Source organism: Tupaia chinensis, unplaced genomic scaffold (genome assembly GCF_000334495.1).
Source record: "Tupaia chinensis unplaced genomic scaffold, TupChi_1.0 Scaffold000259_1, whole genome shotgun sequence".
Taxonomy (NCBI): Eukaryota; Metazoa; Chordata; class Mammalia; order Scandentia; family Tupaiidae; genus Tupaia; species Tupaia belangeri.
In genome coordinates, this window is record NW_006159739.1 from 243,760 (window position 1) to 271,275 (window position 27,516).

General features: G+C 42.5%; 1 protein-coding gene across 1 annotated transcript in view; it reads left to right on the plus strand.

Moving 5' to 3' along the window:
• The window catches only part of NDC1 (NDC1 transmembrane nucleoporin), a 71,348-nt gene that overhangs the window by 7,351 nt on the left and 36,481 nt on the right, over positions 1–27,516 (plus strand). The window contains exons 4-12 of the mRNA XM_027772244.1: positions 3,658–4,189; positions 4,961–5,058; positions 6,508–6,628; positions 11,280–11,381; positions 14,304–14,478; positions 15,140–15,278; positions 22,388–22,496; positions 24,501–24,552; positions 27,094–27,229. Coding sequence (XP_027628045.1) covers positions 3,658–4,189; positions 4,961–5,058; positions 6,508–6,628; positions 11,280–11,381; positions 14,304–14,478; positions 15,140–15,278; positions 22,388–22,496; positions 24,501–24,552; positions 27,094–27,229 — 1,464 coding nt within the window. The remainder of the gene's footprint in view (positions 1–3,657; positions 4,190–4,960; positions 5,059–6,507; positions 6,629–11,279; positions 11,382–14,303; positions 14,479–15,139; positions 15,279–22,387; positions 22,497–24,500; positions 24,553–27,093; positions 27,230–27,516) is intronic.

Genomic DNA, 27,516 nt, shown 5'->3' on the forward strand with positions numbered 1-27,516 from the left:
CTTTCTGTCTCTATGTCTCTCTCTGTCTGGTGAGCGCACGTGTCCTATAGCGAAAACCTCTCCAAAAAAAAAAAAAAAGTGGATGTGTACATTCGAGAGGAGAAAGAGAAACAGATCAATGAGGTGGGTCACAACAATCTCTTTTCTTCTATTTTTTTAACCTATGAGGATTCTGGGCATGTATGCACATGTGTCTGAAGTATTTTTTAAGCCACTGGGTCCAAGATTTGAACTACAATTGGCTATGTGGGATCTGGTTCCCTATGCATAGTGCTTAACCACTGTACTATGGGAACAGCCCAATTAATTTAATTTAATTAATTAATTTATTTATTTTGGCTAGAGAGCATGTGCACACAGGAGTGAAAAAGAGAGGACATTCTCCAGTGGGGTATGGTCATATCATAATCCTTTTTTTCTACACTTCCCCATCCCATCTCTCTCTGGCAAATGCATGTACCCGATGGCAAAAAATCTTAAAGCAAACAAACAAACAAACAAAAAACCTTTCTTTTCCTTTTTTCTTTTTAGACTTTTTTGCTATATGGTGTGCGCACTCACTGAAGAGACAGAGAGACAAAAAGCAAGAAATCACTCCCCAGGGGGCATGGCCACATCCAGCACCTTATATGCCACCTGCTGGTTCCTTGGTCTTTTTTTTTTTTTTTTTTAATTGGTGGGTTGCTGGAGGCTATTATGACATGCACTCGCGGGAGAGAAAGAGAGAGAAAAAGAAAGTGCTCCCAGTGGCACGTGATCACATCACGGTCCTTCTTCCTCTATTTCTCCATCCTGTCAGGATTTTGTACATGCATGCACATGCCTAGCATATTCTTTTTTTAAAGGCGTGTGTGCTTGCCAGAGAGGGACAGAGACAGGGAAAGTGAGAAATCATGGGATGGCCATGCAGTTACCCCTTCTCCATTCTACTCCTGGGATTTTGGACATGCACACACGTGCCTAGCGTAAGCTTCAAGCCACCAGGTCTAGGACTCAAACCATGGTCGGCCATGTGGGAGTCCAGTGCCTTCACCACCACACTACCTGCTGCCTCCCTCCAGCATGTTTTTCAAGTTGCCGTGGCCTGTATTTGAACCATGGTAGCCACTGGACTACAGGGCTGGTGCCTAAATCTTTCTTTTCTGTACAATTCGAAAGATAAAGTGACTTCCAAGACCCCACGGCTACTACTTGTCACAGCAGATATTCATACTCATGTTTACCTGACCTCCAAAGCCTGTAAACTTTCTTCAGTGTGCCAGATAACTTAGGAGCAAAATCTCATTTAATACAGCATCTTGCAAGATGGTCTCATTATTGCGAAAACACTAAGTCTGAGAGAACAGCAGGTGGTTGTGAGTACCTGTGGCAGTTTCAATTGCTACTGAGTACCAGCTCCTAAGTTCCTACTCAGTAGCAATGCAGAGGTTCTCAGGGCAGAGTGCGCCACCCTCAGCAGCAGCATTGTATGTGGTCTCACGGGCCCTGATGTAGAGGATGGAGTAGCTTCCTGACACTTGGGCAGTAATTCCTTTCTTTTGTTTGCGACAACCCTGTTCTCTCTCCCCATGTACTCTTTCAGTCCTTCCAACACTTTAGTTATCAATTTCCTGCATGGAATTCCTCTTTGATTAAAATATCAAAGGTTGTTCTCTTGAATGGACATCCATTCATTCCTTATTTTATTCATTAAACATTCAGAGCTGACTCAGTAGTTCAGCAGTTAAGCTCTGTGTATAGGGAACTAGATCCCACATGACTGACTGTAGTTCAAATCTGGACCAGGAGGCTTGGGAAAATAAATAAAACCCATACCAGGCATGTCTGCATGCGTACCCCAAATCCTTATAGGATGGAGACATGGAGGGAAAAGGATTGTGGCATGACCACACCCCATGCGGAGGGGAGTGTTTCCTCTCTCTTTCTTCCCTCTTTCTTTTGTGAGTATATGTACCTTCTGGCAATTAAAATATGAAGGGAACTTCAGGAAACAGTGATAAATAGGACAAAGTCCCTGCCTTTGTGCAGCTTGCATATTAATGGGAAGTCAGACAATAAGAAATAAACAGACAATTACACAAGATGATTTAATATTGTGATAAGTTCTATTAAAATAGATGCAGTTGGGGCCAGCAGATGGTGTAATAGTTATGTTGCTTACACTCCCACATAGTTGACTGCGGTTCAAGTTCTGGGCCCAGCGGCTTAAAACTCATGCCAGGTGCATGTGCATGCATGCCCAAAATTCCCAGAGAAGAATGGAGGAGAAAGGATTGCAAGTGTGGCCACTCCCTAGGGGGTGATTCTTGCTTTCTGTCTCCCTCTGTCTCTCCAGCGAGTGTATGCATCCCATAGCAAAAATCTCTAAAAAAAAAAAAAAAAGGTCTCTTTTGAGCTATGTACTTCATGGTCTGGTAGTGTGACCTTTGGCCCAGCATGATGCTAGAATCCAGCCAATGCATCCAAAATCCAAGCAGCTGTATGGAGGAAGAGATTAAGAAGAGGCAAGGATCAGGAACTCTGTGTCTTTTAAGAGATTTCTGGAAGCTATGATACAATACTTTGATTATGTTTTATTGACCTGAACTTACCTGGCCACACCTAGCTGCAAGGGAGGCTAAGAAATGTGACTGTGTCCACTTAAAAATTGAAGATTTCTGGGATAGCATATGGTATGGCAGTTATGTTGCTGGACTCCCACATGGCTGACCATGGTCGGAGTCCCGGATCCAGTGGCTTGAAAATCACGCTGGGCACATGTTCATGCATGCCCAAAATCCCAAGAGGAGAATGAACAAGTAATTTCTGGTGGGTGATTTCTCACTTTCTGTCTCGCTGTCTCTGTCTGTCTCTCTCTCAGGTGAGCACATGCACCCTAAGGCAAAAACTTCTAAAAAATCGAGGGTTCCATTATTAAGAAGGAATGGGAGAGTAGATACTAAGGTAGACAACTGATAGTCTCTACCAATAGGAACAAAACAAGTTTCTATGATTTTGACTAATCCTCTAGTTTGTGTGTGTGTGTGTGTGCACGCGTGCATGTGTGTTGGTGAAATCTTCTTTTCCTTACTGGCAGGAAATCAATGATCACATTTGTATAGCATATTATTTACATCCTCACAATATCACTAGATGTTATCTTTATTTTTATCCTTTTTTTTTTTTGAGAGAGATTTTTGTTATAGAGCATGTGTGTGCCAGAGAGAGACAGAAAGCACGACATCACCCTCAGGTGGGGATGACCACACCACAATCCCTTCTCCATTCTCTTCTAGGGATTTTGGGCAAAACCCATATGTACCCTGGGTGGGTTTCAAGCCACTGGGTCCAGGACTCGAACCACTGTTGACTATGTGGGAGTCCAGTGGTGTAACCATTACGCCATCTGCTGGTCCCGTATTTTTATCCTTATTTTACAGATGAAGAAATGGAGGCTCAAGGAGGATCAAGACATTTCACTTAGCAAGTGACAGAGCTGGAACTATTTACAGAAACCAGATCTTATGAAACTAAACACATATCTAGATTTTTCTATTTCAGTAAATTACTTAATACCTTTGGTGAAGACGACCATAACAGCCTTTGGTTTCACTTTTAAGCTGTTGATAATCCAGAAAGGTGAGGGTAAATCATTTTGCCGTATCTTTCTTATTGCAGAATTCTGATCAAAACCTTGGCCATTACCGGTTTGATGAAAGACTACAATTCCCAGCATGCCTCAAGGCCCCTCTGGAAAGACTTCGACTCCCAGCATGCCCTATTTTGGAACTCCGAGTCCCAGAATGCAACGTTTCTTCTTGGGCTCAGAGGGACGTCGAGACTACAGTTCCCAGCATGCAGCGCCGCCCCCTGTTCCTGGCCCCTCGCTGGGCCCTGTTTCGGAAGGGCCTTTTGGACTCCAGAGGGCGGTCCCTGGAGTCACAGACCACTTCGGGTGACATGTCTGCAAGACAATTCTTGCCCGTTGAGACTGTTCAGACGAAGCTTCGAATGGATGGGTCGGAACCTGGGCCGGGCTTCGTTCAGGCAGCGTTTGAGGCAGCCCCAACGGGGTCCTCCTGGGGCCTTCCTTCCTTTGAACTGCCGTGGCGGGCAGGCGCCCTGTCTTCAGCACTCCTTAGAGTGGGGGCCGCCATCTCCATGGTCACGACTATGAGTGGGCCCTGCGCCGGCGGGGGGCGTGTGGCGCGTGAGTGCAGCGAGCACTGTGGCGGGCACTGCTCCGGGCGGGCTGGGCCAGCGGACTTTGCGCGTGCGCGCCGGGCGGGGAGGGACCGGTCCGAGGGCAACGTGGGGACTGCGCGTGGGGAGGGGACCACCGAGGGCGGGAGGGAAGGAGGAAGTGTGTCTGTGTGTGGGGGGCCGGGGGGCTGGTTCTGTCTGGTACGGGCTGGGAGTGGGGGTCTGAGTGCAAGCTGGTCTGAGTGCGAAGGATGCCCAGAATGGAAGTTGGAGGAAAGGGTGGAGAGGGGCTCGTGGAAAGATGGTCTGTGTAGCAGATACAAAATAACTTATGGATACCTTGGGGTAGAAAGTGGGAAGGAATATCCAGAATTGGGGAAAGCCTGGTGGCCTTTAGCAGAGGCTGGGGACCAGGCCAGCAGAGCGAGTATTCTAGGAGTTCAGTGTGCGCTGTGGGACTGAGCTGAGGTTGAAGTTGCATCAACAGAACTTCGACTCTGGGAAAGGAAAGAGAGAGAGGACTGGGGTCGCTTTGGAATAGTGCGTCTAGCCCCGTGTACTGCCATCTCCTTTATATTCCGGGCTAAACACTTTCAGGTCCTGAAGTCTTCCCGGTTCTTTGCCGTCCATATTACCAGTCACGCAGTCCTATAGAAGTGTCTGTCTACTTCAGAAACGTGGCTGCTGGTTGTTCTTTTTCGTTTCTCCTTTGTGGTTGCCTTCGTTCCGAGAAGGACATCTTTGGGGCTGCCTCCAAACTGTGCTGTCTCCTGTCTAGATCATATCGCCTCCGCTCCATCTTCACACTGTAAACACAAGGATATTTTACCTCCTGAACATAAACCTGATTGTCCCTATGCCTCATTATCTCTTCTTGTATTCATTTACTCAACAATAAATCTCGTGCCTGCTATATGAGGGGAAAATTTGGTGTAAAAATGGAATTAAGGTGCAAGTTTAGGGCTAGTTTCTGACACAGCGCTGCTGAAGAGGAGCTGGATCCTGCATGGTAACAGTTGTTCCAGTTTCCAGCCTGGTTGACCTGAAACTCACTGGGCGTATGTGCAAGTGCCTGGTATCCAATGGAAGAAGGGAATCATGACCAGACCCTGTGGAGGGTGCTCATCTTCTCCCTCTCTTTTCTTTTGTGTGGGCATGGCCTGTATCATGGGTAAAGAAAAAAATGTACTTTTATTCATTTATTTCTAAAAAAGAATTATTTTTTCGTTTTGTTATTATTTTAAAATAATTATTTTATTTAACTTTATTTAACGAGAGAGGGAGGGAAACAGAGAGAGAGGCAAAGTGAGAAAGTAAGCCGCCAGGTCCAGGACTCGAACCACAATTGGCCATGTGGGAGTCCACCGCCCTTAACCATCATGCTGCCTGCTGGCTTATTACTGTTATTTTAAAATTTACTCTAGGACACGTACTTTCACCAGAGAGAGAGAAAGTGAAAAAGCAAGTTACCAGGCCCAGGTCTTGAACCATGGTTGGCCATGTGGAAGTCCAACACCTTAACCACCATGCTACCTGCTGGTCTGAGAAAAAAATATTTTTAGAAAGTAGGATGGCTTTATTTTGGTTCAAAAATTTTTGAGATTCACGGATAGTTTTTTTCATAATAGACATTTTCTACTAATTTTTTGAAGATCCTGGCAAATGATAGGCACTGGCAGTTTAGACATGATAATAATGCTAAGACACAGTAGTTGCCCAGTTAAGGAGCACATATCTAATCATCATAAATACAACTACAGTATATAGACGGTTCCTATAAAATGTATATGGCCTTGGGGTTGGCAGGTGGCATAGCAGTTAAGGGCGCAGGACTCCTACATGGCCGACTGCAGTTTGAGTCCCGGACCTGGCGGCTTGCTTTCTCACTTTCTCTCTCTCACTCTGTCACTCTCTGGTCAAATTGAAATAAATACATAAATAAATAAAGTTAAATTAAAAAAAAAAATTTCTTATTAGAAAATGATATACAGCCTTGACATATTATTTAATAATGTAACCATTACACCTAGAGAGACAAGGTGCTTTAAAACATACTTATTAAACTAAAGACAGTCTCACCCACCCTCCTCCCACAAAATGTGGTATTTGATATCACACCTGACTCTGGACTGATGCAAGCATCCGTTCACTGATATTACAAGATTGTAGAGTGGTGATAACCATTTGAGTTTATCCATCACTGCATAGACTATGATCTGGGTATAAACGTTAATGATTACCATCCTGTATGACAAGATAGGATTTGCATAACTGAAATAATTTAACCGACTTCATGACTGAGTGGTTTTGTTTGTTTAATGATAGGTTTTGGGCTGGAGGATAGTTTCAAGCATTGTTTGGTCCGTGCTGCTTCTGCCCATCAGTGCTACAGTATTTATCATTTTCAGCAGCATCGATCTGTTTCATCCGGTACAGTGGTTGTCAGGTAAGTGGTATTCAGTTCTGGGAAAGTACACTTACAGGACCTACTTGTCAACACAGAAACTACATTATCTTTCCTATCATTTATTTGTAATTACTGCCTAAATTATACATAAAAATACTCACTTTGAGATAATTTTTAGGCCTTCTCTTCATACAGAAGCCATCTTTTTCTTATAAGATTAGTAAACCTATGAGAGTAAACCTATGATCATAGGAACAAAAAGATCATCAGAAGACCACATATATGAAACTTAATTTTTGTCTTTCTTTTTTTTGACATTTTGTTTTTAAATAGATTTTTCGCTATAGGGCATGTACACTCGCCAGAGAGACAGACAGAAAGTGAAAAATCACCCCTTTGGGAGGATGGCCACATTGCAATCCTTTCTCCTTCATTCTTTATTCAGGATTTTTTGGGTACGCGTGCACACATGCTCTGCGTGAGTTTTAAGCTTCCAGGTCCGAGATTTGAACTGTGGTCGACTATGTGGGAGTTCAGTGATGTAGCCATTATGCCATCTGCTGGTCCCTTGACATTGTTTTTTGAGATTGTGTATTTTTTTTAAAAAGAGAACTGTTCCTATTATTTATTTAAAGTTGTGACTAGAAAATGTCACATGTATCTCTTTCAAAAAAAGTCTGAAATTAATACTTCATTTCTATGTTGTGGCTAATAGAAAAGAAAGATGGGGGACCAGCAGGTGGCATAGTAGTTAAGGTGCTGGACACTCCCACATGGCTAACCACAGTTCGAGTCCTAGACCTGGTGGCTTGCTTTCTCACTTTCTCTCTCTTTCTCTGTGTGTGTGTGTGTGTCTGTCTCTCTGGGCATATTAAAGAATAAGTGAATGTCTAAATAAAATTAATAAGTAATATTTTTTTTTAAAAAAAGAAAAAGATGAGAAGAAAGTAAAGGGGAAAAGAGTTAAAGACTAGGGAAGATAGAATTAAACACAAAAATTGATGAGGTGGAAAATACAGGCTAAAATGTCTCTCAAAAATCTTGGAGGGAAAACTAAATTACCAAATTATAATAGCAACTGGGCCAGCTCCATAGCCTGCTAGACAAGTACTGTGTGTAGTACACATGACTGACTGCGGTCTGAATCCTGCCCTGGCAGCCTGGAAAACATGTGGGGTACATGTGCTTATGTGCCCAGAATCTTGACAGATGGAGGAATGGAGAAAAAAAGATTTGTGGTGTGACTACTATTCTCCATTAAGGGGTACTTTCTCTGTCTGTCTCTCTCTCTCCCCTCCTCCCTCTCATATCCACATGTAACCTCTGACAATTAAAAAAAAGCTGAGGCAACAGGTGGTGTGGAGGTTAAGGCACTGGATTCCATGTGGCCTACTGTGCCGTTTGAGTCTCTGACCTGGTGGCTTGAAAAACACACCAAGCATGTGTGCATGCGTGCCCCAAATCCCAAGAGGAGAATGGAGGAGAAGGGATTGTGGCATGGCCATCCTCCCTGGGGGTGATTTCTCACTTTCCCCCTCTCTCTATCTCTATTGCTCTCCAGTGAGTGCCCTATAGCAAAAATCTCTCAAAAAGAAAAAAAATGACTTTGGTCCTGCTGTGGTGGTGCAATAGTAACGGGAGTATGGGAGTGCTCTGCAAGACTAAAAGCCATATGCAGACTGTGGAGTCCCATCTCAGAATGAGGCTGAAAACACTGGGCACATGGGCAGTTGCACAAAATTTTAAGGAGCTGGAGAGTTGGGGAAGTTCAGCTACATGGTGTGATGAGACACTGTCAAAGGTGCTTCTCTTTACTCCACCTTATCTTTCTCTATCTCTGTCTCCTCTCTCTCTCCCTCCTTCTCTTCCTCTCTCCCTCTCTCATATGTACTCACTGTCTTATAAAAATAACTGGTTTGGGGCCAGCTGCTGGCGTGATGGTCAAGGCAGCTGGATCCCATATGGCCAACTGTGCAGTTCGAGACCCATCCCATTGGCTTGCAAAATACCAAGTGCATGTCCAAAATTCTCAGAGGAGAATGGAGAAGGAATTGCAACATGGCCATCCCCCTGGGGGATACTTTCTCATTTTCCCTGTCTCTCTGGCGAGCACACACACCCTACTGTAAATTTAAAAAGTAAAATAATAGTAAGAAAAGTAGTATAATTATTAAGTCTTAGTCTGTTCAGCAAACATATTTACTTATTGTTTTTATTTCTGTTGTTCATGCTTTGGGGCATAAATATACCTATTTTAAACTTTGAAATGAAATAAAGTGCTAGAACTTGTCTTTGATGGGTGTCGGTAGGTGGCATGGTGGTTAAGGCCCTGGACACTCGCACATGGTCAACCACGGTTCGCGTCCTGGACCTGGCGGCTTGCTTTCTCACTTTCCCTCTTTCTCTCTCTCTCTCTCTCTCTCTGTGTGTGTCTCTCGGTCAAATTGAAATACAATGAATGAATAAATAAAATTAAATAAATAATTTTTTAAAAGAATTATTTAATTTTATCAGTCATTATTATTATTTTGTTTGCTATGGTACACATGCTTTCACCAGAGAGAGGCAGACAGAGAGAGATAGAACAAGTAGGAAAGTAAGAAAACAAGCCAGGTCCAGGACTCGATCTGTGGTCAGCCATGTGGGAGTCCAGCGCGTTAACTACCACACCACCTGCCAGCCCCTGATTATTGAACTTTTTAAAAATGTGGATATATTCAGCAACATGAATGCATTGTTCCTCAATATCCATAGGGGATTGATTCCAAGAACCCCCATGGATACCAAAGTGTGGGGATGCTCAGGTCCCTTATATAAAATGGTATAATATGTATTTCACATGATATCATAGTTTTTTGTTTTCTAGTTCAGCTCATTTAAGTAAGTTATGGATTATATATACATTTTTTTTGAGAGAGAGAGAGGTTCTTGCTATAGGGTGTGTCAGAGAGACAGAGACAGAAAACGAGATATCATCCCCCCAGTGGGGATGGCCATGCTGTAATCCCTTCTCTTCCATTCTCCTCTTGGAATCTTAGGTACGCATGCACATGTGCGTGGCGTGAGTTTTAAGCCCCTGGGTCCAGGACTCAAACTGTGGTCAACTACTTGGGAGTCCAGTGATGTAACCATTATGCCATTTGCTGGTCCCTGGATTATGTTTTTCCAACAAAGTGTTACTGCGACTTTAGATATAGATGCTAATTGGATTTATTAAGGAGAAATAAGAGGCCCATTTGCAGTAATGTATGCTGGATGCTGCTGCTTGACAGGCTGAGACCATGTGGGTTGCCCAGGTTTAATTCCTGGTATCCATAAGAAGCCAGGGTTGGTGACCCATATTTGAGGTTACTTGGGAAACTGAGGCAGGAGGGTCATGACATATAGCAAGATCCTGTCTAAAAACGCTGATACAGGGGCCAGCAAGTGGCGTGGTGATTGAGATACCGGATTCCTACATGGCTGACTACATGAGTTCGAGTCTCAGACCTGGCAGTTTGCTTTCTCACTTTCTCTCTCTCTCTCATCAAATTAAAAACTAATAATAATAGGGAACCAGCAGTTAGCATAATGGCTATGTCGCTGGACTCCCACATAGTCGACTGCGGTTTGTGTCCCGGACCCGGTGGCTTAAAACTCAAGCCGGGTGTGTGTGTGTGTGCCCAAGATCCCGAGAGGAGAATGGAAGAGAAGGGATTGCGGCGTGACCATCCCCCTGGGGGGTGATTTCTCGCTTTCTGTCTTTAATGTCTGTCTCTGTCTGTCTGGCGAGTGCACGCACCCTGTAGCGAAAATCTCTCCAAAAAAAAAAAACACTAATAATAATAAATAAAATTAAATAAATAATTATTTAAAAACACCCACACATAACACACAAGTTTACATAACATACACTGTTTCTTTTTTTTGGGGGGGGGTGGCTATAGGTCATGTGTATTTGCTGGAGAGACAGAAAGAGATTAAGTCAGAAATTAACCCCCAGTGGGGATGGCTATACTACATTCCTTTCTGATTTATTCTTCCATTGGGATTTTGGGCATGCATGCATAATCACCTAGCATGATTTTCAAGCTTCGGGATCCAGGACTTGAACCATGAAGTTGGCCATGTGGGATCCAACCACCTTAACCTCCATTCCAACTGCTATTCCCTGTTTATGCCAGAACCCATATGGACAACTACATGGTTCAGTTCCCAGCCCTGGTGGCTTGAAAAATATGGTGGGTATATGTGCATGTGTGCTTGCAGGGGAGAAATGGAAGAGAAGGGATTGGTGTGTGACCACACCCCATTGTGTGTGCTTTCTCTCTTTCTCTTTCTCTGGCAAGTGCTGCACCCTCTGGCAAATTAACAAAAAAGAAAGAAGATATGTTGATATCGTACTAAATATGTTTCTTTTTCACATGATGAAATGTTTGCTTATGGTAGTATTTTATCTGTTGTCAATGTTTGGGTCAATTGAAAGACACTCTAGTGTGATATTTAAGTACCCAGTCAGCTCTAAATAACTCCCACTGTAGTTTTGATTTGATGTTTCTTTAGATCTGTCAGCAGTAGACAGTTAAATTCTCAAGGAAAGATAACTTTTCAAATTAAAACTATAGTTGTGTTTCAGACCCTTATATTGCAGTGTACTGAACAGACTACATGACGGAATAAACTTTACTAATTCTTCTCTCTTGCATTTTAGATTCTTTCAGTGACCTATATAGTTCCTATGTAATCTTTTATCTCTTGCTGCTGTCAGTGGTAATTATAATAATAAGCATTTTCAACGTGGAGTTCTATACAGGTGAGTTTTCTAATGTTAACCATTTTAAAAGTATCTGAATCATTTTACTGGGGGCAGACTCAGTGCATCTTATATGAGCATGTGAATAACAGGCTGTGTTTTGTGTCAGAATTTTTAAAATGTACACAGAATCATATGCTTTGAAAGTCGTACCTTAAAATTTGTTCAGGTGCTAGTTTCTCTAATTTTAAAATATACTTAGACCGTTTAGGACAAATATTGTATGATTCCACTTACTTGAGGTGTATACCGAAGTCACATTCGTAGAGACAGAAGAGTTTCCAGGGCCAGGGAAAGGGGGCAAATGGAAATTGGTCCTTAGTGGGAATGGGGAAGACAGAAAAGCTCGGTAGGTGCATAGTGGTGTTGGTTGACAACAGTGTGCCGTGGTATACTTGTAAATGGTTCAGGTGCTACTTTGCTATAATAAAAAGTTAAGGCCTTTTAATAGTTCCAAGCTGTTTTTAAAACTGATTTAGCAAATGTATTACTATTACAAAAATCATTCCTTTATAGGATAGATCATGACCAGGTGATATCTAAGGTCTTTTCCAAATATAAAAATCAATAATTCTGTGATACCCTCCCAGAAAACTTAACAATACTGTGTTTGACCTTGAGAGAATCACCTGCTGGATTCCAGAACCTTTTAGTTTTCTCTTTCTCTCCTTACTCATCCTACCTTTTCAGATTTCTTGTATCTGTTCTAAAGAAAAAATAAGCTTTTTCTGATAATTTTTTACTATAACAGTGTTCCTACGTTTTTTTTTTTTTTTTTGGAGAGGTTTTTGCTATAAAGTGCGTGTGCTCGCAAGAGAGAGACAGAGAGACAGAAAGCGAGAAATCACCCCCCAGGGGAGATGGCCATGCCACAATCCCTTCTCCTCCATTCTCTTCTTGGGATCTTGGGCATGCACACACATGCCCAGTGTGAGTTTAAGCCACTGGGTCCGGGACTTGAACCACGGTCAACTACATGGGAGTCCAGCGACATAGCCATTATGCTAACCGCTGGTCCCACATAGTTTCTCCTTTTACCTCTTCAGTACTTCCTTGTAAAATATGACATAAGGTCGCAATTTCAGCTCTGGGTGTTATAAAAGTACATATTCTTTTTTTTTTTTTTTTTATTCAATTTTTTATTTATTTCCTTATCTCTTAGTACTGGCTGGTGGGTCTCTCTTTCATTCAAGCTTCAAGCCCTATTCAGAACTCCTTGGCTTTTAGCTGTGTTCTTTTCACACTCTCCTATATACCTACAGATCGATATGCAAACAAAGCTCTCCAGCCAGTCATCTTAAATCCTGACTAGTCACTTTGGCTCCTTCCTTCAGCAAGCATTCCTTATGCATTTACTGTGTGCTATGCCTTATGTGAGGATAAGAGATAACGCTATGGCCCAGCTTTCTCCAGAGGTCCACAGTTAACTGGGGAGACCACAGTGAGCATTAAACGTATTTGACTACAATACATTGAAATGTGTGAGAGTAGATAGGAGCACTACTTAGCCAGCATGGGGAGCTTCCTGGAGACTATGCTTCAACCAAGCCTTGACAGATGAATTGTATTACGTAAACAAAGAAGGAAAATGATATTCTAGAGAGAAGGTAAAGCATAGAAAAACGTTTAGTGGCATATGAAGGTTTGATATATTTGGAGTATTGCAAGTCAGTCGTACGGTCAGTGCTGGCTAGAAGAGGGGATAGCAGCCTTTCCCTGAAGTAAAGCACCTAAGTCCTTGACACTTAACTTTCTACCTCCTCTCCATCCCTTTAGTTTGAGTATATTAAAAGAAGAATTCCTACATAGCTAGGTCAGGGAACCTTGGGCTGGTGATTTTCAGAGGTAAACATCCCTCACTTGCCATCACCCCCATGTCACTTCCAGAAAACTTTTGGATTGTCAGAGAGAGATTTAAAAAAATCCCTGTCCAGGACCTGCAGGTGGTGTGGTTAAAGTACTGGATTCCCACATGGCCAACTGTGGTCTGAATGCCGGACCTGGTGACTTGAAAATCACGCCAGGTGCATGTGCATGCATGCCCAAAATCCTGAGAGGAGGATGGAGGAGGGATTGTGGTGTGACCATCCCCATTGTGGGGTGATTTCTTACTGTCCCTCTCTGTCTCTGTCTGTCTCTGGCAAGCACACTTGCCCTATGGCAAAAACCTAAAAAGAGAAAAAAAAAATCCTTGTAGAGCTGGTAAATTGTGGTGTGGTGGCAGGCTGGCAGGTGGTGTGGTGGTTGGGATGCTGGACCCCCACATGGCTGACCATCATTTGAGTCCTGTACCTGGAGGCTTGCTTTCTCACTTTCCCTTTCTCTCTCTCTGTTTCTCTTGGTCAAATTAAAATAAAAATATAATAATGATAATAAAATAAATAATTCTTATAAAAATACCTTTCTTTTTTATTTCACTCTCCCCCCACCCCTTTCATTAAAAAAAGAATCCTCATTCAGGCATTCATTTTAGTATTTGGTGTTAGTACTTACCTACTTTGTGGCTTAGTTTTCACAGGTGGATTATAAATGGACAATTTCAAGTGCTAAATAGAGATAACTTGCTAGAGAGCAGGAACTAAATTTTCTCATTCTTTTTTTAACATTTAGGAGAGTATGAAGGTAGGCACTGTTTGAGCTATCTGGAGATTTTAACTTAAAAAAAAAGTTAACCATTTTCATCTCTAGATTTTGGGGGATTTTGTGTGTGCATGTGTATATGTGTGTGTATGTATGCACACACACTCTTTTCTCAAAATTTTTTAACTTGGAATTTTTAGCCTAGAGTTTTTCAGTACCGTACTATACGCTGACTGTGGGGTTCTTCCCCCCCTTCAGAGTATCTGCAAGGAAGAGAGGGACTAGTTTAGATCCCCTGACTCCATATGGTGCAGATTATCACAGAATGTATTTTCGTTGCAGTTGTGCCTTCCATTCCCTGCTCCAGGCTGGCATTGATAGGGAAGATTGTTCATCCTCAGCAACTCATGCACTCCTTTATTCATGCTGCAATGGGAATGGTGATGGCTTGGTGTGCTGCAGTGATAACCAAGGGCCGATACAGTTTTCTTGTGATTCCCTGCACTGGCACTGAGAGGTAATAGTAAATGATTTTTTTTTTATAAGAATTATTTAATTAATTTATTATTGTTATTATTTTTTAGAGATTTTTGATATAGTGTGTGTGCGCTCGCTGGAGAGACAGAGAGCCAGAAAGCAAGAAATCAGCCCCCTAGGGGAGATGACCATGCCACAGTCCCTTCTTCTCCAGTCTCCTCTTGGGATTTTGGGCACGCATGCATGTGCACTCGATATGAGTTTAAGCCTCTGGGTCTGGGACTCAAACCACGGTCAGCTACATAGGAGTCCAGTGACATAACCATTATACTGTCTCCTGGTCCCTTATTATTATTTTAATAATTTGCTATAGGGCACATGTGGTCACCAGGGAGAGACAGAGACTGAAAGTGAGAAAGCAATCCACCAGGTCTGGAACTTGAACCACAGTCAGCCATGTGGGAGTGCAGTGCCCCAACCACCATACCACTTGCTAGCCCTCTAAATGTATTTTTTTCCCTCTAAGGAACCTCATTTAATTGCAGTTCATCTTTTATCACATTTACCTAAAATGTGCCATTTTGTTAGAAGTTGGGACATTTCTTAAGCAATTAAGTCAGAGCTTTGCATTCTGTAAATACTGAGTTTAAAACAGTGATATGCATCCCTGACTATTGAATTAATAACTTTTCCTCCTTCAGTTTAGGGAGCCCTGCTGCACGATCCTGCTTAAATGAGTATCACCTTTTTTTCCTGCTGGCTGGAGCATTTATGGGCTACAGCTATAGCCTTCTGTATTTCATTAACAACATGAATTATCTTCCATTTCCCATCATACAGGTAAGATATCATTTGAGCAACCTTATGCCAGGATTTGTCAAGAGTTAAAATTGCCTTGGTGGACCTGTGTATAACTGGCCGCATCTGATTAATTCAAGATTTAATTAGCAAACCCTAAGGCCGAGAGGCTCAAAGTGTCATTTAGAGAAAAGAGATTTGTTTTTATGAGACTATGTATTTTAGAGAGCCATAGCTACCCTTTCTTGCTGCCATTCTCAGAATACCACTTTGCTCAACTATTTCCCTCCCTGCTAGGTAGTGGCATTTGCTGTGACCTAGCAGGGCTGCAAAGAACCTCTTTTTGAATTTAAGTATCTCATTGTTTGGAGATGTGCAAATAATTTTAGAATATGTCATTTACTATCTCATATTCTTTTCAGAACATAAAAGTATATAAATAAAGTTATAACTAATTTGAGTGGTACACTATGAATTATCTTTCAATTAGATTTTTAGAAATCTAATCTGATAGGAATCGTCCTTTGAGCACAGAGCCACCTGCTCAAACCAGGGAGAGAAAGATTGGTTGAGATGTCTCACTGTCACCTCAGGGCTTTCCCCAGGCTATTTCCACTATTCCCAATTGCGCTATTACTTACTTCATTTTTGACGTGGGAGGCTGAGGGCGGGGCATCGAAGCAAAGATGTTTAGCACTAGCCCCTTCCCACTTGGAGGACCCAGGCTGGTGGGGTACAGGTAAACAGGTAATGTGCCATTGTGAAAGTGAAATATGTGAGGGTGTGAGGGATTAGGGTTCTTCTGGTTTGACTAAAATTCTCACATACCTGTTGCACCATGAAATAATCTGATGAAAACGCACACGCTGTGAAGCAATAGTGCTCACTGCAGAGAATCTGCCCTTTACCTCCTTGAAATCTGAATATGTGAAAAAGAAGTCCTGTTTAGAAATTCTTCACCTCTGGGGTCGGCAGGTGGCGTGGCGCTTAAGGGTGCTGGACTCCCACATGGCCGACTGCAGTTCAAGTCCTGGACCTGGTGGCTTGCTTTCTTACTTTCTCTCTTTTTCACTTTCACTCTGTCCCTCTGTGGTCAAATTAAAATAAATAAATAAATAAAGTTAAATAAGATCATTCTTAAAAAAAAAAAAATTCTTTACCTCTATGAAGATGAGCTGAAAGCAGGATATCACTTTTGTACCTCAAAATTTTAAAATCCTATGAAAAATAGCCATGATAAATTATCTTTGATCCAAGCCTAATTTAAGACTATAGAGAATGAAGAAAAGGAAGTGTTATAGAGAAAAATGAGGCAGCCCCACAGTACCTTGCTGGCTCTCCATGGCCATCCATTTAACATTACAAGTGTGCAATAAAGTGAATGTGGAGCAGTTTAAGAGTTTAAGCACTCATCAAGTGTTGCTTCTATCATGTGAAGTCAAATTTATAAAATTTTAATACTAAGAATTTTTGTAATTTATTTACTTTTTAAGGAGGTTCTTTGCCTTTGGGCATGTGCGCTTGTCACAGAGAGACAGAAAGAAAGTGAGAAATCACTCCCCAGGGGGTTCACCACACCACAATCCCTATTCTGTTCTCCTTCTGGGATGTTAGGCACACACACACGTGCCTGGCATGATTTTCAAGCCACCAGGTCCAGGACCGAACCATAGTTGAAGTAGGAGTCTAGTGACATAACCACCACGTCATCTGTTGGCCCCTTGTACTTTTTTTTTGGATAAAACTTTAGATAATCAGGGGCCGGCAGGTGATATAGTGGTTAAAGGTGCTGGATTCCCACATGGCTGACTGCGATTCAAGTCTTGGACCTGGTGGCTTGCTTTCTTGTTTTCCCTTTTTCTCTCTGTCTAGTCAAATAAAAAATTATAATAACAAATGGAATTAAATAAATAAATAATTTATACCCCAAAAGTTTATTCTATGATGGCCATATTTAACTTCTGCAAAATGCTGACTTCTAACCTTTGTCCATTCAGCTTTTGGCCAATGTGCATACCTGGGACATAAAGCCACAAGTGTGTGGTGGTGTTGGTGTGCCCAGGTGTGCCGTTCTCCGGGCTGGGGATGCTGGGAGCAGGAGTTTGCTAGGTGGTGTAGTGGAAGGGCCGTGGAGGAGGGGAGGAGGAGTTGATATGGACACTGGGCCTGGGACCGTGGTTTCTCATTCGTCAGGTGTGTGTCTTTGTTTACCTGGCAGAATAAGTTTGCCTCCCCAGAAGACTGAGGGGGAAGGGGGGCACCATTGCTCCTTTTCTTACATTTGTCTGGGAGCATGGTACGTACCATATGACACCCCCTTGTGCATTTGAAGTTGCTTAAGGAGGCAGTATGGATTGTTAGGAACTGCGGGCTTGATGTGAAAAGTCAGGCCCTTTCCTTCCCTTTCTGAGTCTCCATAGAGCAATGTGACTGGTTGTTACAACTCTTTACATTTTTTTGGTAGCTAAGTTGACCAGAAAATTTTAGACCTTAAAAAATTTTTTTCAAGTGGTAATAACCATTATTATTTTTTAAGTTTTTGTTTCATCCTTTCCCTTATTTCATGAGAGAGGGGGAAAGAGAGAGGGAAAGACAGGCACCTCTGATAGGGTCCTGCATTGCCGCAGTATTCTCCCAGGCTCTAAGTCAGCCAGAATCAGGGATGCAGGCAGGTCTGCCTGGTGTGAAGTTGACCTGGGCTTCAGACCTGGGCCTCTGTGTGGCTTCAGTGCTACGAAGTGGCACGCCGCTGCCTGTGCTACCACAGCTAGTTCTCAGTCATTAAGATCGTTATCACCACCATCATCGTTATTTTGGTGCTGTCTATCAGTCAGCTTTTTGAGAGTACACTGGTAACGTTTTTGTTATAAAATATTCAAATGTTATAGATAAATTGGAAGTCCCTCTGACCACCATGACCAATCTCAATCTTTGTCCCAGAAATAAACATTATTAGCAGTTTAGTGTTTATTTTTCCAGACTTTACATTTACATATACCTGTGACATTATAGATCTCGTGAGGTATTTACACAAGTTATTTCATATTGTACATACTATTTAGTAATGACTTTTTTTTTTTTTTTTTGAGAGGTTTTTGCTATAGGGCGCGTACGCTCACCAGACAGACAGAGAGACAGAAAGCGAGAAATCACCCCTCAGGGGGGATGGCCACGCCGCAGTCCCTTCTCCTCCATTCTCCTCTCGGGACCTTGGGCACGCACACACGTGTGCCCGGCGTGACTACAAACCACGGTCGACTACGTGGCAGTCCAGCGACATAGCCATTACGCTAACTGCTGGTCCCAGTAATGACTTTTTTCATGTAACTTGTGAAATAGTAGATCTTTTAAAAATATCTAAGTTTATTCAATTAGCCAATAGCCTATTAGTTTTTTCCCTTTAAACTGCTTATCTAGAACCAGTTCTTTTGCTTTCTATCACATTCTTTTTTTTTAAAGAATTACTTTATTTAACTTTTATTTATTTATTCTAATTTGACCAGAAAGGGAAAATTTTGACCAGAGACAGAAAGCGATAGAGAGAGAGAGAGTGAGAAAGCAAGCCTCTAGGTCTGGGACACAAACTGCGGTCGGCCATGTGGGAGTCCAGCACCTTAACCACCATGCCACCCGCTGTCCCAACTTTCTATCAAATTCTCAATGATAGACTAATACAGAAAAGCAGAATGTTAGCACTGAGTAGGAGACAAAGAAATAGACACTGTGACAGGGCTTGCCAAACTCTATGCTAATAAGACTTCTAAAAGTATTAAATAAGATTTATAGTGTACTTAGTGTAGGCCTGGTTCATAGTAAATGTTCAATAAAGGATTGTTCATAGCCAAATCAGAGAAGAAAGTCAGCAGAGAATCAGAATATACTTTAGCTTGGGAGCAAGAGCAGGGTATATTAGGTGTATTGCTGAATGTCTGCTGAAATGTCTGCCTGCCTCCCTAGCTTCTGTACTCTCGTGAGCAATGGTTGAGGGGAGAGCAGCAGTAGGAACAGGAGGGGAAGTTTGCACTATTTATGGGGTACATGTGTTGTAGTAGTAGCTCCCATTGGTTGCATAGAATAGTACAGTTTTACGTCTTGCACTTTGAAAGTGTTTGAATAAACCAAACTCTATAGTTAGTGACCAGGTATTCCTATGGCCTGCATTTTGTCAGATGCCAGGCATCTACAGGCATATATGAAGATATAACTTCCACCTAATATTCTTTGCTGTTCTTTAGCTTCTGAAATTTCTCAAGGGAGGATCAGTCCAATGTAAGTAGAAAAGGTGACTCGTGTACTCACAAGAGAGACAAAGGACAGAAAGTGAGAAATCATCCCCTGGGGGGGAAGGCGACACCGCAATCCTTTCTCCATTTTCCTCCTGGGATCTTGGGCACGCATGCACATGCACCTGGCGTGAGTTTAAGCCACTGGGTCTGGGACTCGAGCTATGATTAACTACGTGAGAGTCCAGTGACATAGCCATTACGCCATCTGCTGGTTCCCGAGAAGTTCATTTTTTTAAGTTTACTTATTTATCTCTTTTCAGAGAGAGAGAAACACCCTCAAAAGAGTCTCATGCCACAGTCTACCCACACACCCAGCCTTTTTTTTTTTTTTTCTTCTTTTTTTGGAGAGGTTTTTAGCTATAAGGTGCATGAGCTCGCCAGAAAGACAGAGAAAGACAGAGAGACAGAAAGCGAGAAATCACCCCCCAGGTGGGATGGCCATGCCGTACTCCCCTCTCCATTCTCCTCCCGGGATCCTGGGCACGCATACACACGTCCCCTGTGTGAGTTTAAGCCACCGGGTCCAGGACTCGAACCACGGTTGACCACGTGGGACTCCAGTGACATAGCCATTACGCTAACTGCTGATCCCCTCCCCCAGCCTTTCTTGATCACTTGTATGTGCTGGCACCTGGCATTCATGTTGACCCAGAAACCAAACCCTGATCTTCTACATGGCTTCCAGCATTGCAGAGCATGTGCCACTGTTACACCATGCTGCTGGCTGAGTTTGTCTTTTGTAATCTTGTTTTCTTAGATTCATTTCAGTAACTTACGATTTTTTGATTGTCATTTTGGAAGGGAGACGCATGTATTTTCAGGAAAATATGTACTTTTAAGTTTTTTTGCTATAGGGTAAATGTGCTCACTGGAGGGAGGGAGGAGGGGGCTGGGGAGAGAGAAGTAGAGATATGGATAGAAAACACCACCCCCCCCCCCCCCCATAGGGGATGGCCACGCCACAATCCTTTCTCCTCTCTTTTTGGTATTTTGGATATGTATTTTTCTTTTCTTTCTTTTTAAAAAGTAATTATTTGTTTTATTTATTGTTATCATTATTTTTAATTCACCAGAGAGGGAGAGAGGGAAAATGAGAAAGCAAGTCACCAAGTCTGGGATTTGAACCGCAGTTGGCTGTGTGGGAGTCCAATGCCCTAACTACCATGCCACCTGTAGGCCCCAGGATATGTGGTTTTCAAGCCACTGGGCCCAGAATGCTCACTGCGTGGCTGGCCATGTGGAATTTAGCCACCGTTACTACTATATCACCAACTGACTCAAAACATGCTATTTTTTTCTTACTTGACTTTTTTCACTTAGTTTGTTAGAATTAGCAGATCCTGGGAACCAGCAGTTAGCGTAATGGCTATGTCGCTGGACTCCCATGTAGTCGACCGCGGTTCGAGTCCCGGACCCGGTGGCTTAAAACTCACGCCAGGTGCGTGTGCATGCGTGCCCAAGATCCCAAGAAGAGGGAACCAGCAGTTAGCGTAATGGCTATGTCTCTGGACTCCCACGTAGTCGACCGCGGTTCGTGTCCCGGACCCGGTGGCTTAAAACTCATGCCGGGGCGCGTGTCCGTGCGTACCCAAGATCCCAAGAGGAGAATGGAGGAGAAGGGATTGCGGCGTGACCATCCCCCCTGGGGGGTGATTTCTCGCTTTCTGTCTCTATGTCTCTGTCTGTCTGGCGAGCGCACGCGCCCTACAGTGAAAATCTCTCAAAAAAAAAAAAAAAGATCCCAAGAGGAGAATGGAGGAGAAGGGATTGCGGCGTGGCCATCCCACCTGACGGGTGATTTCTAGCTTTCTGTCTCTCTGTCTCTCTCTCTCTGTCTGGCGAGTGCATGCGCCCTGTAGTGAAAATCTCTCCAAAAAAAAAAAGAATTAGCAGATCCTTTTAAGAAACTATTTAGTTGGTTCAGCCTTATCTCATAGAGAGGAGACGTGACTCGCTCAGGGTCGTACAAGAGGGGAGCACTAGAACACACATCTCTGATTCCTAGGCTAGTGCCTTCTTCACTATCTCTCATCTTTCTGTAAACGACATTTAAAAAAAATTAGTGAGGCCTAAGAGGTGACGTAATAGTTATGTCACTGGTCTCCCACGTAGTTGACCACGATTTGAGTCCCAGAACCAGTGGCTCGAAACACATTGGTGTGTGTGCGTGCCTGCCTAAGATCCCGAAAGGAAAGTGGAGTAGGGTTTGTGGCATGGCCACCTCCCCGGGGGTGATTTCTCGCTTTCTGTCTCTCTGTCTTTTTGGCAGTGCACATGTTCTAGAGCAAAAATTTGTCTTAAAAAAAAAAGTTAGTGTAAGGACAGTATGCATTATCATTAAGATAGCAGGTTCTGAAACCAACCTTCTGAATTTGTATCTCAGATTTTCTTTCTGCTAGCTGGAACATTGATCAAGTTATTTAACCTCTCTGCCTTGGTTCTCTAATTTATTAGATGGGGATGTTAATAAAGCCTCCTTCAGAGGGTTATTGTGAGGTTTAAATGGACTAGTGCGTGTGTAGTGCTTGTAACAGTACCAGCTACGCGACAGGCACCCAGAGAAAGCTAACTGTTACTGTTCATTTATTTTTAATATTTTCCCCATTCTCCATTGTCCTTTGTATCAAGTAGGAATTGATAATAGTAATTTTCTTATTTCTGATCTCACATCAGTGAGATGTTGAATAATACAAATATTGAATATCTTAATGTCAGAAATATTTGATTTTTTGCCTATGGACGAGGCTTTGTCCTTCTGTACAATGAGTCTGTTTTAGATGTTGCCAATTACAGGTAAGTACTTGCTTTAGGACGCACCAGTTGACTTGGATGTGCCATTCGATTCTGCTTTTCTTTTTTCCACAGCAATTCAAGTTTTTGCGCTTTAGAAGATCCTTGCTCCTACTAGTTAAACATAGTTGTGTGGAATCGTTATTCCTCACTAGAAATTTCTGCATTGTGTATTATTTTCTAGGTAAGAATTTCTGCTTTTCAATACAGTGTATATAATAACTCATAGTTCTGAAAATGTTAGTTACAAAGTCATCCTTGATTGCATTTGTTTATTTCCTATGTTGTAGGTATGTGGTTAGCCCAACTGAGTCATGGTGTAAATCATCAGAGTATTTAGTTAGGGACAATATTGTTAAAGAAAATGTGATTTATACATACCATGGAATACTATTCGGCTTTTTTTCTTTTTAAAGAAATATTTATTAAATCTCATTTATTGTGTTTTTTTTATTGAGATACATTTTTGCTATAGGGCACGTGGGCTTACTGAAGAGATAGAGAGATAGACAGAAAGTGAGAAATCCCCCCCAACCCTGTGGGGATGGCTACACCCCAATCCCTTCTCCATTCTCCTCTCAGGATTTTTAGGGATGCATGCACATGTGCCCAATGTGAGTTTTAAGCCTCCAGGTCCGAGACTCAAACTATAGTTGACTATGTGAAAGTCCATTTATATAACCATTATGTCATCTGCTCATCCCTATTTATTATTATTTTTTAATCCGACCAGAGAGAGACATGGAGAGAGAGCATGAGGGACCTGAGAAAGCAAGTCGCCAGGTCCAGGACTTGATCTGTGGACGGCCATGTGGGAGTCCAGTGCCTCAATCACCATGCCACCTGCTATTAGCCCCACTATTCAACTTTAAAAAGAAGGGCCAGCTAGTGGCCTGGTGGTTAAGGCAGTTGGATCCCACATGGTGGACTGTGCGGTTTGAGTCCTAGACCTGGCGACTTAAAAAACATGCCAGGCATTTGTGCGTGCATGTGTGCCTGAAATCCTGAGAAGAGAATGAGGAAGAAAGGATTATGGGGTGGCCATCTTCCCGAGGGGAACTTAATCCTTTCTCGCTTTCTCTGACTCTCTCCTGTGAGCACATGCACCCCCTAGCAAAAACTAAAAGAATGAAATGTTATGTGCTATCACACACAAATCTTAGAACATAATGCTAACTGAAATAATATAGGCACAAAAGGACAAATACTCTATTATTCCACTTAGTAAAGGTATCTACAGTACTCAAATGTTAGAAACCAAGTAGAAGGGTAGCTGCCAGGGGCTGGGGAGCTGGGGGAAAGGGAGAGAGCTGGTCAATGGCTGCACGATGGAAAAGTTCTAGAGCTTTATTGCACAACCGTATGAATATAGTCAAAAGTACTGTACTGGGGGCAGCAGTTGGCATGGTGGTTGGGGTGCTGGACTGCCACATGGCTGATCATGATTCAAGTCACACACTTGGTGGCTTGCTTTCTCACTTTCCATCTCTCTCTCTCTCTCTTTTTGGTAAGAGATTTTTGCTATAGGATGTGTGCGCTTGTCAGAGAGACAGAAAGCGAGAAATCACCCTCGGGGAGATGACCACCCACAGTCCCTTCTCCTCCTATCTCCTCTTGGGATTTTGGGCACGCACACACATGTGACCGGTGTGAGTTTCAGACCTCCAGACTGGGACTTGAACTGTAGTCAGCCATGTGGGAGTCCAGCTATGTAACTGCTATACCATTTGCTGGTCCCTAAAGAGAGATTTTTGCTACAGGGTTTATGCGCTTGTGGAAAGACAGAGAGAGAGAAAGTGAGAAATTATGCCTTGGAAAGATGGCCACAGGGCAATCCCTTCTCATTCTCCTCTCGGGATTTTGGGCATGCATGCACATGCTTCTGGTGTGAGTTTCAAGCCTTCAGGTCAGATCCAGGTCTCGAACGTTGGGTGACCATGTGGGAGTCCAGAGCCATAACCACTATGGCACCTTCAGGCCCTGGAACTGGTATTTTTTTTAACTGAACTATATATCATCAGAACCTGGACTGGCTGTATTTGGAATTTTTCTTTTCCTGTCCATTTGTAATCAAATAATCTAGCTTGACTGAGGGTGTTGGTGTCTACTTGACCTCATATTCTAAAGCATGATTGAAATTAGTTTGATTAACTTTTTATGTTCATAGTTTGGTGTTTTCCCCCCTCAGGCCATATTCCCAAAGCTTGGATTAGCACGGCTATGGATCTTCACATAGATGAGTAAGTGATATACAAAACATTAAAATTTTAATTATTTTTGTCCTTTAAGCTGTTTGCTACTTTCCAGATGTCTTACTTAGATTTAACCTTTAATTTTAAAATATTGTATTCATTTTTGATACACGGTATTTGTATAGTACAAAATTCCCAAGGCAGACAAAGGGTATACAGTGAAAAAGCCTCGTTCGACAAATCCTGTCTCCAGTCACCCAGTTCCTTTCCCGGAAGTAAGGAGTATTTTGTTAGATACACTCTTGTGCAAAACTGGACCTCTAGGGTTGTTTGAATCGTTTCTTTTTTTTTTACCACCGTCGTTCATAGTATCTTGTGGAGCACACCAGACTGTCTTACTCTGATTTCGCCTATGAGGACACCACAGTTGAACAAGGTCATGTGAATAGATGAAAGTCACAAGTGCAAGCCAAGTGGCAGCACTGGCGTGTATCGTTCTGTTAGGTAGTTGGGAAAGTCGTGACACGTTTTTGCATAGAAAAACACATGACTCTTCTGACAACCAAATAGTATCCTCCAGGTACATGGCACATAGATGGAAGTTTAGTGTGCTTTTGTTTTTCTTTGTTTTTTGTTTTGTTTTGTTTTAGATTTTTCTATAAGGGTGCATATGTTGTCTGGAGAGAGAGGGAGAAAGTGAGAAATAACCCTCTCAGGGTATGGCCATGCCATGGTCCTTTCTCCTCCATTTTCCTCTTGGGATTTTGGGCACACATGCACACATGCCTGGTGTGATTTATCAAGCCTCTGTATCTGGGACTCAGTTGTGAATGGTCATGTGGAATTCAGCTGCCTTAATCACTATGCCACTGGATGACCCTAAATATTACTTTTTTTTTTTTTTTTTTTTTTTTGCTATAGAGTGCATATGCCCATCAGAGAGTGACAGAGAAAAAGAGAGAGAGTGAGAAATGACCCCACCCCCCGGGGGATGACCATGTCACATTCTTTTTTCCTCCACTTTCATCTCGAGATTTTTGACACATGCACACACACCCTGCATGATTCTCAAGCTTCCAGGTCCGAGATTTGAACCATGAAGCTGACCATGTGTGATACAGCACCTTAACTTCCATGCCCCCTTCTGGTCTGATACTAATTTTTTTTTTTTTTGAGAGGTTTTTGCTATAGGGTGCATGTGCTTGCCAGAGAGACAGAGAAAGACAGAAAGCGTGAAATCAACCTCCAGGAGGAATAGTCATGCCACAATCCCTTCTCCTCCATTCTCCTCTTGGGATCTTGGTCACGCACACACATGCGCCTGGCATGAGTTTAAGCCACCGGGTCCAGGACTCGAACCATGGTTGACTACATGGGAGTCCAGTGACGTAGTCATTATGCCATCTGCTGGTCCCTTCAATATTAAATTTTTATTTTATTTTATTTTATTTTAGAGAGATTTTGTTTGTTTGTTTGTTTGTTTTGTTTTTGCGTTAGGGCATGTACGTTTGCCAGAGAGACAGGGAGAGACAAACAGATAGAAAGCAAGAAATCACCCCTCAGGGGAGATGGCCATGCTGCAGTCCCTTCTCTTGGGATTTTTGGACCCACATACACACACCCAGCATAAATTTCAAGCCACTGGGTCTGGGACTAAAACTGCCGTTAATTACGCCATCTGCTGGTCCCCCAATATTAAATATTTTAACATCAGAAATGTTCAAGTTTTTCTTTTTTGTTGAATTCATTAATATCAGTTTTCAGGGAGTGGGAATGTTAGCATATATGAGTATTTAAAAGATATGGTTTCTACAGTGTAGAATTCCTCCCTTTGAATTGACACCCCCTCCCTTCCTCCAGTGAATGTCAAACACTGTGCTGGGCACTCCTAATTTAAGCCATTTGAAATCATACTAGCCCTAAGAGGTAGATGAAGAAACTGTGCCACTGTTACATGAACGAGGAAACCAAGGGCATGAGTGATTTACCTAATCACAACTTATAAGCGTCAGTCAGAGGTTCAAATCCTGGTTTTCACAATTGTTTTTGTGATTGTAAATTGATCTATCCAAGTTTTTGGTAGGATGACATTAGCTTTACTTAGCATTCTAGCACAGTTTCTTGAATTGTTTTAATAGTAAAGATTTTTGCTTTTTAGTAGTGTGTGCTTTTAAACCACTATGAAACTGTTTACTAAGTGTGCAGATAAAGCGTACTTCTGTCCAGGAGAGGTGCTAGTAATGTTTAATGGTCTTAAGTATCAGATTACACACTAGCAGTGAGAACTTCCACCCAGCACTTAGCAGTTAGGCTCAGATACTTGGCTCCTTCCCCCGCAGTAAATGTAAAACACAGGACATTATAGTGCCAGTTTAGGCTCATGCTTCTCTTAAGACTCCCTGTGTCCTTCATAAGGGACTAACGTTCTTTCAGAGAAAGAACTCTGTAAGGGTGCAAAAGGAGAGGAGTCTAACGTCATCATGGTTGAGAAACGGTACTTATTTGTTTTCCATTGCGGAATCCCATGTCTCTTAAATGCTTATGTTGTATTTTTCTCATGGGATTAAACAGTAATTTCTGCTTTCGTAGGCAGTTTCAGAGGCCTCTTGACACTGTGAGTGGCCTCTTGAATCTTTCATTACTCTACCATGTCTGGCTGTGTGGTGTCTTTCTTTTGACCACTTGGTACACCTCATGGATACTCTTCAAAATCTATGCCACAGAGGTTAGTATTGAATTTTGGTTAGTACTTTTGTGTTTTGAAATGCACAAATGGACTTTTTTTTTTTTTAAGAATTATTTTATTTAACTTTATCCATTATTTATTTATTTTAATTTGATCAGAGAGGGACAGAGTGAGAGAGAGAGCAAGAGAAAATGAGTAAGCAAGCCATCAGGTCCAAGACTCAAACTGCAGTTGACCACGTGGGAGTCCAGTGCCCTTAACCTCCATGCCACCTGCCCCCTTTTTAAGATTTTTTTGCCTTAGGGTGCCTGTGCTCTCTGGAGAGA